This window comes from Dasypus novemcinctus, chromosome 14 (genome assembly GCF_030445035.2).
Source record: "Dasypus novemcinctus isolate mDasNov1 chromosome 14, mDasNov1.1.hap2, whole genome shotgun sequence".
NCBI classification, from domain to species: domain Eukaryota; kingdom Metazoa; phylum Chordata; class Mammalia; order Cingulata; family Dasypodidae; genus Dasypus; species Dasypus novemcinctus.
This window is the reverse complement of record NC_080686.1, coordinates 47875900-47891360: the sequence shown is the minus strand read 5'-3', so window position 1 is coordinate 47891360 and position 15461 is coordinate 47875900. Positions and strand designations below refer to the sequence as shown.

General features: G+C 37.7%; 1 protein-coding gene and 1 pseudogene across 2 annotated transcripts in view; one reads left to right on the top strand and one right to left on the bottom strand.

The window, feature by feature from the left end:
• Positions 1-480, top strand: LOC111759487 (large ribosomal subunit protein eL24-like; annotated as a pseudogene).
• A 4957-nt stretch (positions 481-5437) lies between these two features.
• Positions 5438-15461, bottom strand: part of LRRCC1 (leucine rich repeat and coiled-coil centrosomal protein 1) — a 51364-nt gene continuing 41340 nt past the window's right edge. For both annotated transcript variants that reach the window (XM_004474767.4, XM_058275689.2), the window contains exons 18-19: positions 7594-7729; positions 5438-5888 (exon numbers count right to left, since the gene is read on the bottom strand). In XM_004474767.4, the coding sequence (XP_004474824.1) occupies positions 5766-5888; positions 7594-7729 (259 nt within the window). In that variant the 3' untranslated portion in view covers positions 5438-5765. The remainder of the gene's footprint in view (positions 5889-7593; positions 7730-15461) is intronic.

Below are 15461 nucleotides of genomic sequence, written 5' to 3'. Positions count from 1 at the left end.
CCTTAAGCATGAAGGTCGAGCTCTGCAGTTTCAGTGGGTACAAGATCTATCCTGGACATGGGAGGTGCTATGCCAGGACCGACGGGAAGGTTTTCCAGTTTCTTAATGCAAAATGAGAATTGGCATTCCTTTCCCAGAGGAACCCTCGGCAGATAAACTGGACTGTCCTCTACAGAAGAAAGCATAAAACGGGACAGTAGGAAGAAATTTAAAAAAAGAGAACTTGCTGTGCAGTCAAATTCCAGAGGGCTATCACTGGTGCATCCCTTGCTGAAATTATGGCCAAGAGGAACCAGAAATCCTAAGTTAGAAAGGCTCAGCGAGAACAAGGTATCAGGGCTGCCAAAGAAGCAAAAAAGGCTAAGCAGGCATCTAAAAAGACAGCAATGGCTGCTGCTAAGGCTCCCACAAAGGCAGCACCTAAACAAGATTGTGAAGCCTGTGAAGGTTTCTGCTCCCCAAGTTGGAGAAAAACACTAAGTTGGCAAGTAGATTTTTAAATAAAGATTTGGCTGAGAAAAAAAAAATTTTTCCAGTACAATGTTGAGTGGCAGTGACCACTTGCCCTCCTCATTTTGTTCCTGACCTTATAGGAAAAGCTTTCAGCCTTTCACTATTGACTATGATGTTAGCTGTGGGTTTTCCATATATACCCTATAGTTAGCTATAAATTTTACTCTGCATAATGCTTTCACTTCATTTCATAAGCTTTGCAGTGTTATCATTTGTCCCTCAGTATTTTCTAATTTTCCTTGGTTTTCTTGATTTCTTCTTTGACCCAATGCTTCTGTTGTCTAATTTCCATGTATTTGTAATTTTTTAATTTCCTCTGTTACTGATTCCTAGCTTTAGTCCATTGTAGCCGAAGATACTTTATGATTCTAGTCTTTTGAAATTTATTGAGACTTATTCTGTGGTCCAACATATGATGTGTTGGAGAATGTTCTTTGTGCATTTAGACGGATGTATGTTCTTCTGTTGCTAGGTGTTCTATGTATTAGTTTAGTTGGTTTACTGTTGTTCAAGTTCTCTACTTCTTTATTGCTCATCTAGATGTTCTATTCACTATCAAAAGTGGTGTATTGAAGTCTCCGACTATTACTATAGAACTGCCTATTTCTCCCTTCAGTTCTGCCAATGTTTGCTTTATCTACATTGGGACTCTGCTGTTTGGTTCATGTTTATAATTCTACTTCTGATGAATCAACCTTTTTGTAAAAATCAATGTATTGACGTTTATCTCTCATAACAATATTTGACTTAGCCTATTTTGTCTGGATTAGTATAGCCACCGAAACTATTGGTTACTATTTTCATAGGATATTTTTACATTCTTTTACTTTCAACCTATGTGTCTTTAGATGGAAAATGAGTCTGTAGTAGGTAGCATATAGTTTGCTTTTTAATTAAAAAAAATCAATCTTCCAATCACTTTTTAAATATATACAGATGTATGTATTAGAGTTCTTTAAGGAAACAGAAGCAACAAGAGATATGTCAATAGTAAGAGATTTTATCAGAGTCTCTCACGTAACTGTGGGGATGGATGCACAAGTCCAGGTTTTGCAAGCAGGCTGCAACCGGGGACTCCAATGAAGGTCCTTGATGAGTTCTGGGAGATGTTGGCTGGACAAAGATGAACTGGGAAATTCTCATTCAATGCTGGAATCACTTCCCCTTTTAAGGCATTCAAGTGACTGGGTAAAGCATCACTCATTGCTGATGGCAATCTCCCTGATTGATGTAACTGTAATCAGTTTTCTGATTTACCGCTGCAGTAAAGTCAACGGTGACTAAAGTCCATAAATGCCCTTGTATTAGTTAGCCCAGTGCTTGCTTGACCAAACACCTGGGCACAATCACCTGGCCGAGTTGACACATTTTTCCAATCACTTTTAATTAGTGAGTCCAATCCATTTGCACTTAGTGTACTGACATGGAGGCTTTGGCCTGAAAATTTGCCATTTGTTTTCTCTACATTTTATATCCTTTTTGTTCCTGTATGACTCCAATACTGCTTTATTTTTGCATTTGATTTTTTCCTAGGATGTCACTGATTCCTTCTTCGTATTCACTTCTGTGCATTTAAAAAATTTATCTTCATAGGGGTTACCCTGATGATTACAACAAACCTAATAGGTTGTTTAAATAATTCAACAATCTAGGTTGAATTTATACCATCTTAGCTTCAACAGTATATAAAAACTTATGCTCTAGAGTCCCATAACCCCTATCATTGTCAAAATGTTTATACATTGTATGACCATTAACAGATTTCTAATTATTTTATGATTTTGCCTATGATATCATGTACAAAATTAAAAACCAAAAAATACAGTAAAACCAACTTTTTAAAAATTTATCTGGGAATCTCTTAATTTCTCCTTCATTCTTAAAGGACAGTTATGACAAATATAGACTTTTTTTTTTTCCTTTAGGTAGTTTACCCCAAGATCTTATGTCCATGATCTCCAATGAGCAATCAGCTGTTAGTCTTACTGAAGATCCTTCTAAGCAACTAGTAGTTTCTCTTGCTGCTTTCAAGAATCTTTGTTTTCCTAGTTTGTGTCTTTTGGTGAAGAAAACTCTTTTCAAGTTTTTCCTGGCGTTTGTTGAGATTCTTGGATGTGTAGATTGGTGTCTTTTTGTCAAATTTGGGAATCTTTTTGCGATTATTTAAATATTACTTCCCTTTTCTCTATTGTTCTTGAGCTTTTATAATACATGTTGGTATGCTTCATGGTGTTTCATAGGCCTCTTAATCTTTTTCAGTTTCCTTCACTTTATCCTTTCCATTCAACTGGATTTTAATGTTCTTACCTTTAAATTCATTACTTCTTCCTTCTAAGGCTCAAATTTGTTGAAATCCTCTAGTAAATTTTTTATTTAACATATTGCTCAACTCAAAAATCTCTATTTGGTTCTCAAAATTTATATTAATATTCTTGTTTATACACTATTCTTCTGCTTTTCTTTGGTTCCTTATCTAGTTTCCTTTAGCTTTGAGTATCTTTAATACAGTTGATTTAAAGCCTTTGTCTAATAAGTCTGATACTTGGGGCTCCTCAGGAATGGTCAATTTCCTGTGAATGGGCCAGACTTTCCTGTTTTTATGCATGTTTTATTATTTCTTGTTGAAAACTGGACATTTTGAATGTTATGTGATTCTCAGGCTCTCCCTGCTCCCCAAGGTTTGCTGTTGTTGCTTGTTGAGGGAGGCAATTGTTTTAGTGACTTTTCTAAATTATTTTTACAAAGACTGTATTTTTTTGTCATGTATATTCACTGAAGTCTGTTATCTTGGCAGTCTGACACTGATGTAACAGACTTCCTTACATGTCTGGTACCATAAAGAAAAACTCTGCCAGTCTTTATAGACTGTCTCTAAGCTAGGGCACTCCAACTTAGCCAGAATATTTAAGACACTGCCTTGACTTTCACCACCTGCCAGGGGAAAACCCAAGGACTGGATAGAGGTACTAGTGCCTCTCTTCTGAACATGTGTCAGTCACTGGGCATGTGCATTGCATTCCCATTTTCCTAGCATAGTAGAACTGAATTATGTACCCAATGAAAGACCCATTCTTAATCTACATTCCTGGGAGTGTGAATTTTTTTTAAAAATTTCTCTCCCCTTCCCCCCCACCCCCCAGTTGTCTGTTCTCTGTGTCCATTTGCTAAATGTTCTTTGTCAGCTTCTGTTGTTGTCAGCAGAACAGGAATCTGTGTTTCTTTTTGTTGCATCATCTTGCTGTGTCAGCTCTCCATGTGTGTGGTGCCATTCTTGGGCAGGATGAACTTTCTTTGATGCTGGGCAGCTCTCCTTGCACGTGGAGCTCCCCTATGCAGGGTGCACAGCACTCCTTGAGCACATCAGCACTGCGTGTGGGCAAGCTCCACAAGGGGCAAGGAGGCCCAGGGTTTGAACGGTGGACCTCCCATGTGGTAGATGGATGCCCGATCCGTTGGGCCAAGTCTGCTTCCCTGAATTTGTTTTTAAATAGTACTTCTTGAACATGTTGTTTTTAGTTAAGGTGTGTCTGAACTGAATGAAGATAGGTCTTAATCTGCATTACTGGGGATCTTATAAAGAGAAGAATTCAGGGAAATGGACTTGGCCCAGTGGTTAGGGCGTCCGTCTACCACATGGGAGGTCCGCGGTTCAAACCCCGGGCCTCCTTGACCCGTGTGGAGCTAGCCCATGTGCAGTGCTGATGCGCGCAAGGAGTGCTCTGCCACGCAGGGGTGTCCCCTGCGTAGGGGAGCCCCACGCACAAGGAGTGCGCCCCGTAAGGAGAGCCGCCCAGCATGAAAGTGCAGCCTGCCCAGGAATGGCGCTGCCCACACTTCCCGTGCCGCTTACGACAACAGAAGCAGACAAAGAAACAAGACGCAGCAAATAGACACAGAGAACAGACAACCAGGGGGGCTGGGGGGGGGGGGGAATTAAATAAATAAATCTTTAAAAAAAAAAAAAAAAGAGAAGAATTCAGAAGGATGAATCAGAAGTCAGAAGGAACCTGGAAGAGCAGCCACAAGGAGATGGATGACCATGTGATAGGAAACAGATACACAAGTCAAGGAACACCAAGGATTACAGCAAGCTAGCATCAGAACACTAACTTCAGGAGAAAGCAAGCCCTGCAAATACCTTAATTTTGGACCTCAAGTCTTCAAAACCATGAAAGAAATGCTTGTTGCCTAAGCCAATCCACTGTGTGATATCTGTCACAGCAGCCTAGGAAATCAAGACACCTGGTATACTAGTAACCCTTCAAAGCCTTTACTCTCCTAAGGATCCTCCTCTGTTGACCTCCATATTACCAGGCTTTTGGGTCTGCATGAGGCTTGCCCCATCCACTGGCCCTTCCTCAGGTGGCTTTGATGCTGACAGATGCCTCCCAGGAAGCTGACTGAGTCTGATGGGTTTGAAATATAGGGAAGCCTTTGCCATGGTCCTTCAGGGAAACATGAGACATAATCAAAACAATCACATTTTCTTTGAGAACAAGGTCTTGGAACCAGCAAGCTGCATCAAGAATGTAGAATGATGTTGCCATGGCTGCTGCTGAGCTGGGAAATGGAATATTGTAGGATGGTAAGCAAAAATGCCACAAGAAACTTCCTTACCGAAATTTTGCAGCTTCTTTCTTCATTAAGCACTTCTCTGGTTACTGTTAATTTTATATCACAATTTTTTACTTCCTAAAAGTTGATGCTGTTAATTTCTGTTAGGTTAATGATTGTTTCAGTGGAGGTATCATCTTCAAGTGCACTATCCTACCATCTTCTGAGAGTCCCTCTCTGCATGTACTTTCTTAAGAACAGCACATCTTTTTTGGCTACACGTATGCATTGAGCAAAAGAATGGAGTTACATTAACTAAAAGACAATAAATATAAATTCATTCTTCAATAACACAAAGCAACAACAATGATTAAAATAACCTCTCATGTAATGAAAATACTAATCATAATTTTCATTTATATATATATGGGCAAATGTGTAATTACCAAACAACATATAGCACAGAAACAAATTATCTTAAGTCTTGTTATTTGATAGGTTGTTCTAATACACACAATTAACAATTTATTATAAAAACTATATACAATTAAATACTTGATCAAAAGTTAAAAAAATATATTCAGAATGAAATGGGTAGAAAGAGACATTTCAAAGTCACAGAAGTTACTACGGTTACAATATTTAATCAAGTTTACAATAGGTTTGCTGGTCTATTTCAGTGAACTTCTTTCTCAGTATCACAATTCTTGCTGAATTTCACTTAGAGCAAAAGAGAGTTGTTTAATTTTTTCTTCCATTGACTTTCTGTTCTTGCATGTTTCTTCCAAAAGTGCACGCATTTCTTCTTCAACTTGAGACACCTAAATTGACATGTAAATTGGTTGTTTAAAAATGCAAACTGAAGGAAAAAAGTATATTTTTCTTATATATTTTGCAATCTGTGATATTTAGAATAAAGAGGTCTGTAAAATATTACTTATTTGTAAAATATGTGTAAAATCATTACAATTGCTAACTGGAAAAATGCAATATTAATTTAGTAAAAAGTACTTTCATGTATATTATCCATTTAGCTTTCATAAGGTTCTTGTAAGAAAGGGATGGCAATTTATCTCTAGAGTTTAGAAATTTGAGGTTTTTACAAATAAAATATTTGTTCATAGTTGTGAAGATTCTAAGTAACACAGCTGGGAAGGAAAGCCAGTCTGTTGGCTTATTCTTTCTGTCCTATGCTCCTTGTGAATGCTGATCACGAATTCAACTAAACACCTCTTTCTTACAGACTTTCAGAATTGAAATGGCATGCCTCCCCAAAGAAAACTGTTTTTAATGTAACTTTCATCCTGAATGCATTTCTGAAATTGCTGTTGATGGTATAAACTACCATCTTTTGTAGAGATCATTTTAACATTTATTCCAAATTTTTTTTTCTTTTAGAGAACTAATCCTCTCCTAATTTAAATGTATACCTCTATATACTTCACATTTTTTACCTCATCTGATCATATTTAAGCTCTAGTGCCATTTCTCCAACACTTCCCTTTGATGTTTCTTGAAATTGACAGGTTCCAAATTGAACTAAGTATTTTCCTCTTAACTAAGGGCCAATCTTTTAATTTATTTAGTTTTACCAGATATATCCCTGTTAAGCACATGGTATTTTATATAAAATATGGGAAACATCTGTTGACTTGAAATGAAACAAAAGACTGTATTTTGGTCAAGTTATACCTCTTTATGCATTGTGGTTATTTCATAAGACTTTATTCACTTTTTTTCATTTCTCTTTTCATAGACTCCTAAGGGTAATATCACTTACTCACACCACCTTCATTATAATTGCTAAAAAGCATCAATTTGCCTTTCTATTGTTGAATTCTTCCTACCATCTTCCATATACCTAAGGTGTTTTTTTTAATTACTAATTCAAAATAAGGGAAAAATGGAAATTCACAACTTTCCCCTAAGAGAATGGATTTCAGTAGAGAATTCTAATGAAAATCATCTGTGGAGTTTTAAAAATATGTGGGTATGACTTCAGACTTAGTGAATGAAAGTCTGAGGGGAAGCTCATGGATGTGTACTATTAAAAAGCTCTACAGGTGATTCTGATGCTTGTCTTTGATTTAGTATCACTATCCTAAACACATTCTTTTGTCAATAATGTCAAAATGCTAAAATGATATTAACAAACACTAATTAATAACAAAGTACTCTGTGAGAACTTTTCCCAAAGTGGTGATGAATTGTCTAATATATTAATGTTCACATCCTCGCACATGTAATCAAAGTGAATTCATGAGATTGGTGAAAGACATGGCGATTTTTTCCCAGAGATCATGAAGCAGGTATACATAAAGATCAAATTTATTATTATTTTTCTCATTAGAATGACATTCCATAACTAGTTTAAGTGTTACCAATGACAGTTTTGGCAACATTCTTCATATCTATCTGATCAATGCAACCTGCTCTTCTCTCTATAAATCTCATAGATCTAAATTATTTAGTTATATCAATTTAATTTTGATTACCAAAATCAAAGTCTACCTTTACTTACAGTACCTTTTCATTTGCAGAATCAATATACTTCTGCTTTTCACTTGTGAGTTGTAATATTTCAGCTTGATGAGCTTCAACAATTGCATCAACTTGTTTTTTAAAGGCATCATCCATACTATGAAGTTTTTCTAGCGCATCCCTTAAAAAGAATAAAATATATGTATGTAAGCGTGCATACGTGTGAATATGTATAAATTAGAATGTTTTTCTTCTCAGATGACAGCTCTTGCATTCACATTTTAACATACACTCAGCAGTGGAAAAAGAGGGCTACCATATGGTAACTAAGTTAAACAGTTCCTCATCTAGCAGAATGTGTTAGAAAAAAGCAGGACCCAGGCTGGATTACATTACTGGAAGGCCTGTTACAACTTCACTTTCTGAAAGTTAGAGTATCCTGTTTCCTCATTTATTTCCAGAATAAGGGTATAGTTTAAAAGTCCCTTCACAGATGATTACTGATGCTTTCTCTTCATATTTCACTGAGATAGTCTAAGGTGTATATTACTTATATATTAACTTACATATAAGTTTATGAACATGTATGTCTGACTTCTCTATATTAATGCTTAATAGATGACACTTCATATCAATAAATAAATTAAATAGTAACCTTAAATAATTTAGTGCTTAAGATATCTTAGAAGCAAAAAAAAATTCTTAAAATAAAACATAAATTTCTCTTAGAGAATACTAGAAAGTCAAGTCCAGGAATGACATCATTAACAGGAAGATGTAAGACACTCCCCTGAAAAGTATCCCCTCTCAAAATAAACTAGTAAAAGGACAAATCCCACTTCCTTGGATCACTAGAGTATGACAGAGACCACTGAAGGATGCCACGAATGCTGAATTGAAGAAAACGAGAAAAAAACCTCTACCAAATCAGGTGGGAAATTTGTGCCCCGTCTGGACCCCTCCCCATCACTCAGTCACATGTAGCTTGCAATTTGCACAGAGGCAGCACTCTAGCTTGGGATTTGCAGCAAAGGCAGTGTTAAGATGGAAATTTATAGGCCTAAATGCTTAAAATAAAAAAGAAGAGCTAAAATCACAAAGACCTAAATGTACACCTGGAGGAAACAGAAAAAGAATAGCAAACTAATCCCAAAGCAGAAGGAAAGAAATAACAAAGATTAAAGCAAAAATCAATGAAATTAAGAATTAAAAAAAGAGCATTAACAATCAAAAGTTGATTTTTTGAAAGATTAAGAAAATTGACAACTTACTAGCTAGACTGTCAAAGAAAAAAAAGAAGACACATATAAATATAATTAGAAATGAATGGGGGAATCATTACTACTGACTCCACAAAAATAAAAAGGATCATTACGGGATACTATGAATAACTGCATGCCAACAAATTAATCAATCTAGATGAAATGGACAAATACCTAGAAACACATGCAGAAACTACACTGACCCTAGAAGAAACAGAGGATCTCAGCAGACCAATTACAAATAAAGAGATTAAATCAGTCACCAAAAACCTCCCAAAAAAAGAAAAGTACAGGACCAGATGGCTTTCACTAGTGAATTCTACCAAACATTCAAAGAATTAAAACCAATCCTGCTCAAAGTCTTCAAAAAAAATTGAAAAGGAGGGTACATGCCCTAATTCACTTTATGAGGCCAACATTAAGCTAACACCAAAGTCAGATAAAGGTACTACAAGAAAAGAAAATTATAGACCAATTTCCCACATGACAATAGATCCCAAAACCTCACAAATACTTGCAAATAAAATCAAAGAGCATATTAAAAGAATTATACACAATAAAATTATCCCAGGTATGCAAGGGTGGTCCAACATAAGAAAATCAGTTAATGTAACATAGCATGTTAACAAAAAACAGGGAGAAAAATTCCACATGATCATCTCAATTGAATCAGAAAAGTTATCTGACAAAATGCAGCATCCTTTCTTGATAAAAACTATTAGAAAAATAGGAATAGAAGGCAAGTTCCTCAACGTAATAAAGGGGATAGATGAAAATCCCATTGCTAACATACTCAATTGTTAAAGATGGAATGCTTAACCTCTAAGAACAGGAAAAAGACAAGGATGCCCACTGTTACTAGTGTTATTTAACACGTACTAGAAGTTCTAGCCAGAGCAAAGAGTCAAAGAAAAGGAAAAAAAGCCATCCAAATTGGGAAAGAAGAAGTAAAACTTTCACTATTTGCAGATGACATGATCCTATATATAGAAAGTCCCCAAAAGTGGAAGGGTACAAGATCAATGAATCAATATGAAAAGAAAAGTAGTGTTTGTATACATTAGGACTGAGAAGTCTAGAGGAATTAAAGAAAAAAAATCCATTTACAATAACAATGAAAAGAACCAAATATCTACAAATAAATTTAACCAAGTATATAAAGGACTTACACAAGGAAATCTATAGAACTTTGGTAAAACAAACCAAAGAATATTTAAATAAATGGAAAGACATTCCATGCTCATGGACTGGGAGATTAAATATTGTTAAGATGTTAATTCTACCCAAAATGAATTACACATTCAAATCTCAATCAAAGGGAGGGCCAAGAAGATGGCACAGGAGTGGGTAAGCAGTGCTCAACTCTCTCACAAAAACAACAGAGAAAGGGCCAAAAGCTTTCTGAGGTACCTGCTTTGGGAGTCACCAGACCAGGACAGGGCTGTAAAACCCCTAGGAGGATGAGCGACAGAAAGTCAAAGAACCTAAAATAAAAAATGTGAGTTACTAAACCCCAGTGGCAGGCGGGAAGTACTCCCATGCCCCACTCTCAACACATTAAGCCTGGATAAAACCCCTGGCTCACTGTAGCCAAAAGAGGGAACAGACATCTTCCTGCCTGTTAGGTATTAAAAGGGAAGAGGGAGGATGAGACAGAGGGCATCTCTTCCCTGAATTTGGCCAGCAGAACCTGTGATGAATCTCGGCTTTGGCCAGACCAGAAACACTGGAAAGGTGAGAAGGAAACACCTCCATGGAAAGGGTCTCTGAGAGTGCCATCTGCTGGCCAGCCAGGAAACTGCAAAGAGAAACTACTTTTAGGTCTCCAATACTGTACCCCTGGGAGAAGATCTGTGTCCCATTAGTGAGACCCTAACCCAATTTTGATAAATTAAGCTGGGCAATTTTAAGACTTAAAATAAGCTGAATCAAAAATTAAAGAGGGAAGCAGACTTGGCGCAGTGGTTAGGGCGTCCGTCTACCACATGGGAGGTCCGTGGTTCAAACCTTGGGCCTCCTTGACCCCTGTGGAGCTGGCCCACACGCAGTGCTGATGCACACAAGGAATGCCAAGCCATGCAGGGGTGTCCTCCGCGTAGGGGGACCCCACACGCAAGGAGCGCGTCCCATAGGGAGAGCCGCCCAGCATGAAAGAAAGTGCAGCCTGCCCAAGAATGGCGCCGCACACACAGAGCTGACACAGCAAGATGACGCAAGAAAAAGAAACATTCCCGTGCCACTGACAACAACAGAAGCGGACAAAGAAGAATTTGCAGCAAAACAGACACAGAGAACAGACAACTGGGGGGGGGGGGGGGGGAGGAAGGGGAGAGAAATAAACAAATCTTAAAAAAAAAAGGTGTGGAAAAAAAAGCAAAAAAACACATTAGGCAAGAGAGAGAAATTGACCAAGAGAGTCGATGCACCAACATATTCAGATACCTAGATTTTAGGATAAAAATTACAAGCAATACTAGGAAACAGAAAGAGATGGCCCAGCCAAAAGAACAAACCAAATATCCCGAAGAGATACAGTATTTAAGACAACTAATCAGTGATAATAACACAAATCTCCTAAATCAATTCCAAGAATTGAAAGGAAATGTGACTAAAGAGAGAAAGACTATTAAGATGACACTGGGTGAGCATAAATAACAATTTGAAAGCCTGCAAAGAAAAGTAACAGAGCTTATGGGAATGAAAGACATGATGATGAGATTAAAAATACATCAGAGGGGAAGCAGCTGTGGCTCAATCAGTTGGGCTCCCGTCTACCATATGGGAGGCTCTGGGTTCACGTCCTGGGGCCTCCTTGTGAAATCAGGCTTGCCTGCACACTGCAGAGAGCCACTGGCCCACAAGCACCACAGAGTGCCGCCTGGTGTGCAAGCGCTGCCAACTGCTACTGGCCTGCAAGTGCCGCAGAGAGCCAACTCAGCAAGGTGATGCAACAAAAAGTGAGACAAGCAAAAAAAAAAAACAACAGAGAAGAATGCGCAGTGAATGGACACAGAGAACAGACAGCAAGCAAAAAAGACACAAGGGGGTGGGGAATTAAAAAAAAATACATCAGAGGCACATTAGAGCAGATGGTAATTGCTTGAAGACAGAACTAGTGATTTCGAGGGCAGAACAACTGAACTGGAAAAGACAAAGAGATAAGAATGGAAAAAATGGAGTAAGATTTCAGAGAACTGAATGACAATGCAAAACACACAAACATTCACATTTATCAGTGTTCCAAAAGGAGAAGAGGATGAAAAAGACAGAGACAGAATATCTGAGGAAATAATGACCAACACTTCCCAACCCTTATGATAGACATAGATATCAATATGCAAGAAGAACAATAAACTCCAAAGAGAATAAATCCAAACTGACCTACTATGAGACACCTACTATTCAGAATGGCAAATGTTAGAAATAAAGAGAGGATTCTGAAAGTCGCAAGAAAAAAGTAAAGTATCACATACAAGGAACCTCAATAAGATTAGGTGCTGACCTCTCATCAGAAACCATGGAGGTGAGAAGAAAGTGGAATGATGTATTTTTAAGGTACTGAAACAGAAAACCTGCCAAGAATTCTGTATCTGGCAAACTGTCCTTCAAAAATGAGGGTGAGTTTAAAGTCTTCACAAACAAAAAAGAGAGTATGCTATCGAAAGACCAGAATTACAAGAGATACTAAAGGAATGCTGCAGCCTGAAAGGGAAAAAACAAGGGTGAGAGACTTGGAGAAGAATGTAGAAATGAAGATTATTAGAAAGAGTAAATTAAAGAGTAAAAAGACAGATAATAGTAAAATATGACAATGGAAAGCCAAAGGGTAAACATGGATGAAGTAATGTCTTCACAATAATAACGGTGAATGTTAATGGCTTTAATCCCCCCATGAAAAGACAAAGACAGATAGAATGGATAAAAAATAAGAGCCATCTAATGAGGTCTACAAGAGATTCACCTCAGACATAAGGACATAGTCAGGTTGAAAATGAAAGGTTGGAAAAAGGTATTCCATGCAAAGAGCAATCAAAAAAACCTGGTGTGGTAGTGATACTAATATCAGACAAAATAAGATTTTATATGTGAAACTGTTATAAGGGAAGAAGAGGGTCATTATATATTAATAAAATACATAATTCACCAAAAAAAAATATTTATGTACCTAACCCAGGTGACCCAAGATACATGAGGCACAACTGAAGGGTAAAAGTGAAGGGAAAAACAGATGTTTCTACAATAATAGTTGGAAATTTCAATACACCATTCTTAATATTAGACAGAATATCTGGAAAGAGGATTAATAAACAGAGAGCTGGAATAATATAAATGAAATAGACCTAACAGATATTTATAGAACATTACACCCCAAAACAGCAGGATATACATTTTTTCAATCGTTCATGGATCCTTCTCCAGAATAGACCATATATTAGGTCACAAGACAGGTCTCAAGAAATTTAAAAAGACTGAAATTATAAACAACATTTTCTCTGATCATAATGAAGCTACAAAGCAATAATGGACATGGGAAGCTGATGTGGTTCAAGCAACTGAGCTCCCATCTACCACATGCGAGGTTCCTGGTTTGGTTCCCAGTGCCTCCCAAAGAAGACAGTGAGCTGGCGCAACGGGCAGGCATGGCAATCTGACACAAGATACAAGAAGAAACAGATAATGAGGGACCCAACAAAGCAGGGAGCAGAGGTTCTGAGTGCCTCCTAAAGAAGAGGAGCGGGAAACGGACTTGGCCCAGTGGTTAGGGTGTCCGTCTACCACATGCGAGGTCCGCGGTTCAAAACCCAGGCCTCCTTGACCCGTGTGGAGCTGGCCCATGCGCAGTGCTGATGCGCGCAAGGAGTGCCCTGCCACGCAGGGGTGTCCCCCGTGTAGGGGAGCCCCCCGCGCAAGGAGTGCACCCCGTAAGGAGAGCCGCCCAGCGCGAAAGAAAGTGCAGCCTGCCCAGGAATGGTGCCGCCCACACTTCTCGTGCCGCTGACAATAGAAGCGGACAAAGAAACAAGACGCAGCAAATAGACACAGAGAACAGACCGGGGGTGGGGGTGGGGGTGGGGGTGTGGGGAATTAAATAAATAAATAAATCTTAAAAAAAAATAAATGAAGAGGAGCAAGACAGCGAGTTGGCAAGACAGGCAGGCACAGCGAGCTGGTGCAACAAGAGACACAAGAAGAGACACAAGAGACTCAACAAGAGACATAATGAGACACAACAAACCAGGGAATGGAGGTGGTTCAAGCGATTAGGCACCTCCCTCCCACATCAGAGGTCACAGGTTCTGTTCCTGGTACCTCTTAAAGAAACAAGGGAGACAAACACAGCAAGTGCAAAGAATGAGGAGGTGGGGATAAATAAATAAATAAATAAATACATACATACATACATAAATTTTAAGGGAAATAAAAGGACAGAAAAATAGAAAACTCATAAAAATATGAAGATTAAACAACATATTTTATATAAACAGTGGGTCAAAGAGGAAACTGCAAGAGAATTCAGTAAATATCTTTAGAAAAATGAAAATAAGATTACAACGTATCAAAATGTATGGAACACTGCAAAGGAAGGCACTGCAGAGAGGGAAATTCATAGCCTTCAATCCTTAAATTAAAAAGAAGGGAGAGCTAAAACTGAAGATTTAACTGCACACCCGGAGGAACTAGAAAAAGAACAGCAAACTAATCCTAAACCAAGTTGAAGGAAAGAAATAGTAAAGATCAGAGCAGAAATAAATGAAATCAAGAACAAAAAACAATAGAATCAACAAAACCAAAAGCTGGCTCTTTGAGAAGATCAATGAAATTAACAAACCCTTCACTAGAATGACAAAGAAAAAAGAGAGAAGACACAAACAAATAAAATCAGAAATGAGAAGGGGAACATTACTACTGACCCTGCAGAAATAAGAGAGATAAGAGTATAGTATGAACAACTGTATGCCAACAAACTAGACAATGCAGATGTGATGGACAAATTACTAGAAATAATGAACAACCTACACTGACCCTAGAAGAAACAGAAGATCTCAACAAAGCAATCACAAAGAAAGAGTTTTGAAACTGTCATCAAAAACCTCCCAAAGATGAAAAGCTCAGGACCAGAAGGTTTCATAGGTGAATTCTACCAATCATTCAAAGAAGATCTAACACTAATCTTGCTCAAGCGCTTCTAAAAAGTTGAACAGGAAAGCATGCTACCAAACTCATTCTATGAAGCCAACATCACCCTAAAACTAAAACCAGATGAAGATACCACACACAAAAAATAAAATTATAGACCAATATCTTTAATGAATATAGATGCAAAAATCCTCAACAAAATACAAGCAAAGACAATCCAAAAGCACATTAAAACCCACATGATCAAGTACATTAAAACCCACATGATATCCTAGGTATGCAAGGGTGGTTCAACACAAGAAAATCAACTAGTGTAAAAATCCACACTAATAAATTGAAGAAGATAAACCACATGATCCTTTTGATTGGTACAGAAAAAGCCATTTAACAAAATACAGCACCCTTTCTTGAGAAAAACATTCTAAGAGATAGGAATAGAAGGAAGTTTTCTCAATGTGGTAAAGTACATATAGAAAAACTGCAGCTAGCACTGTACTCAATGTTTAAAAGACA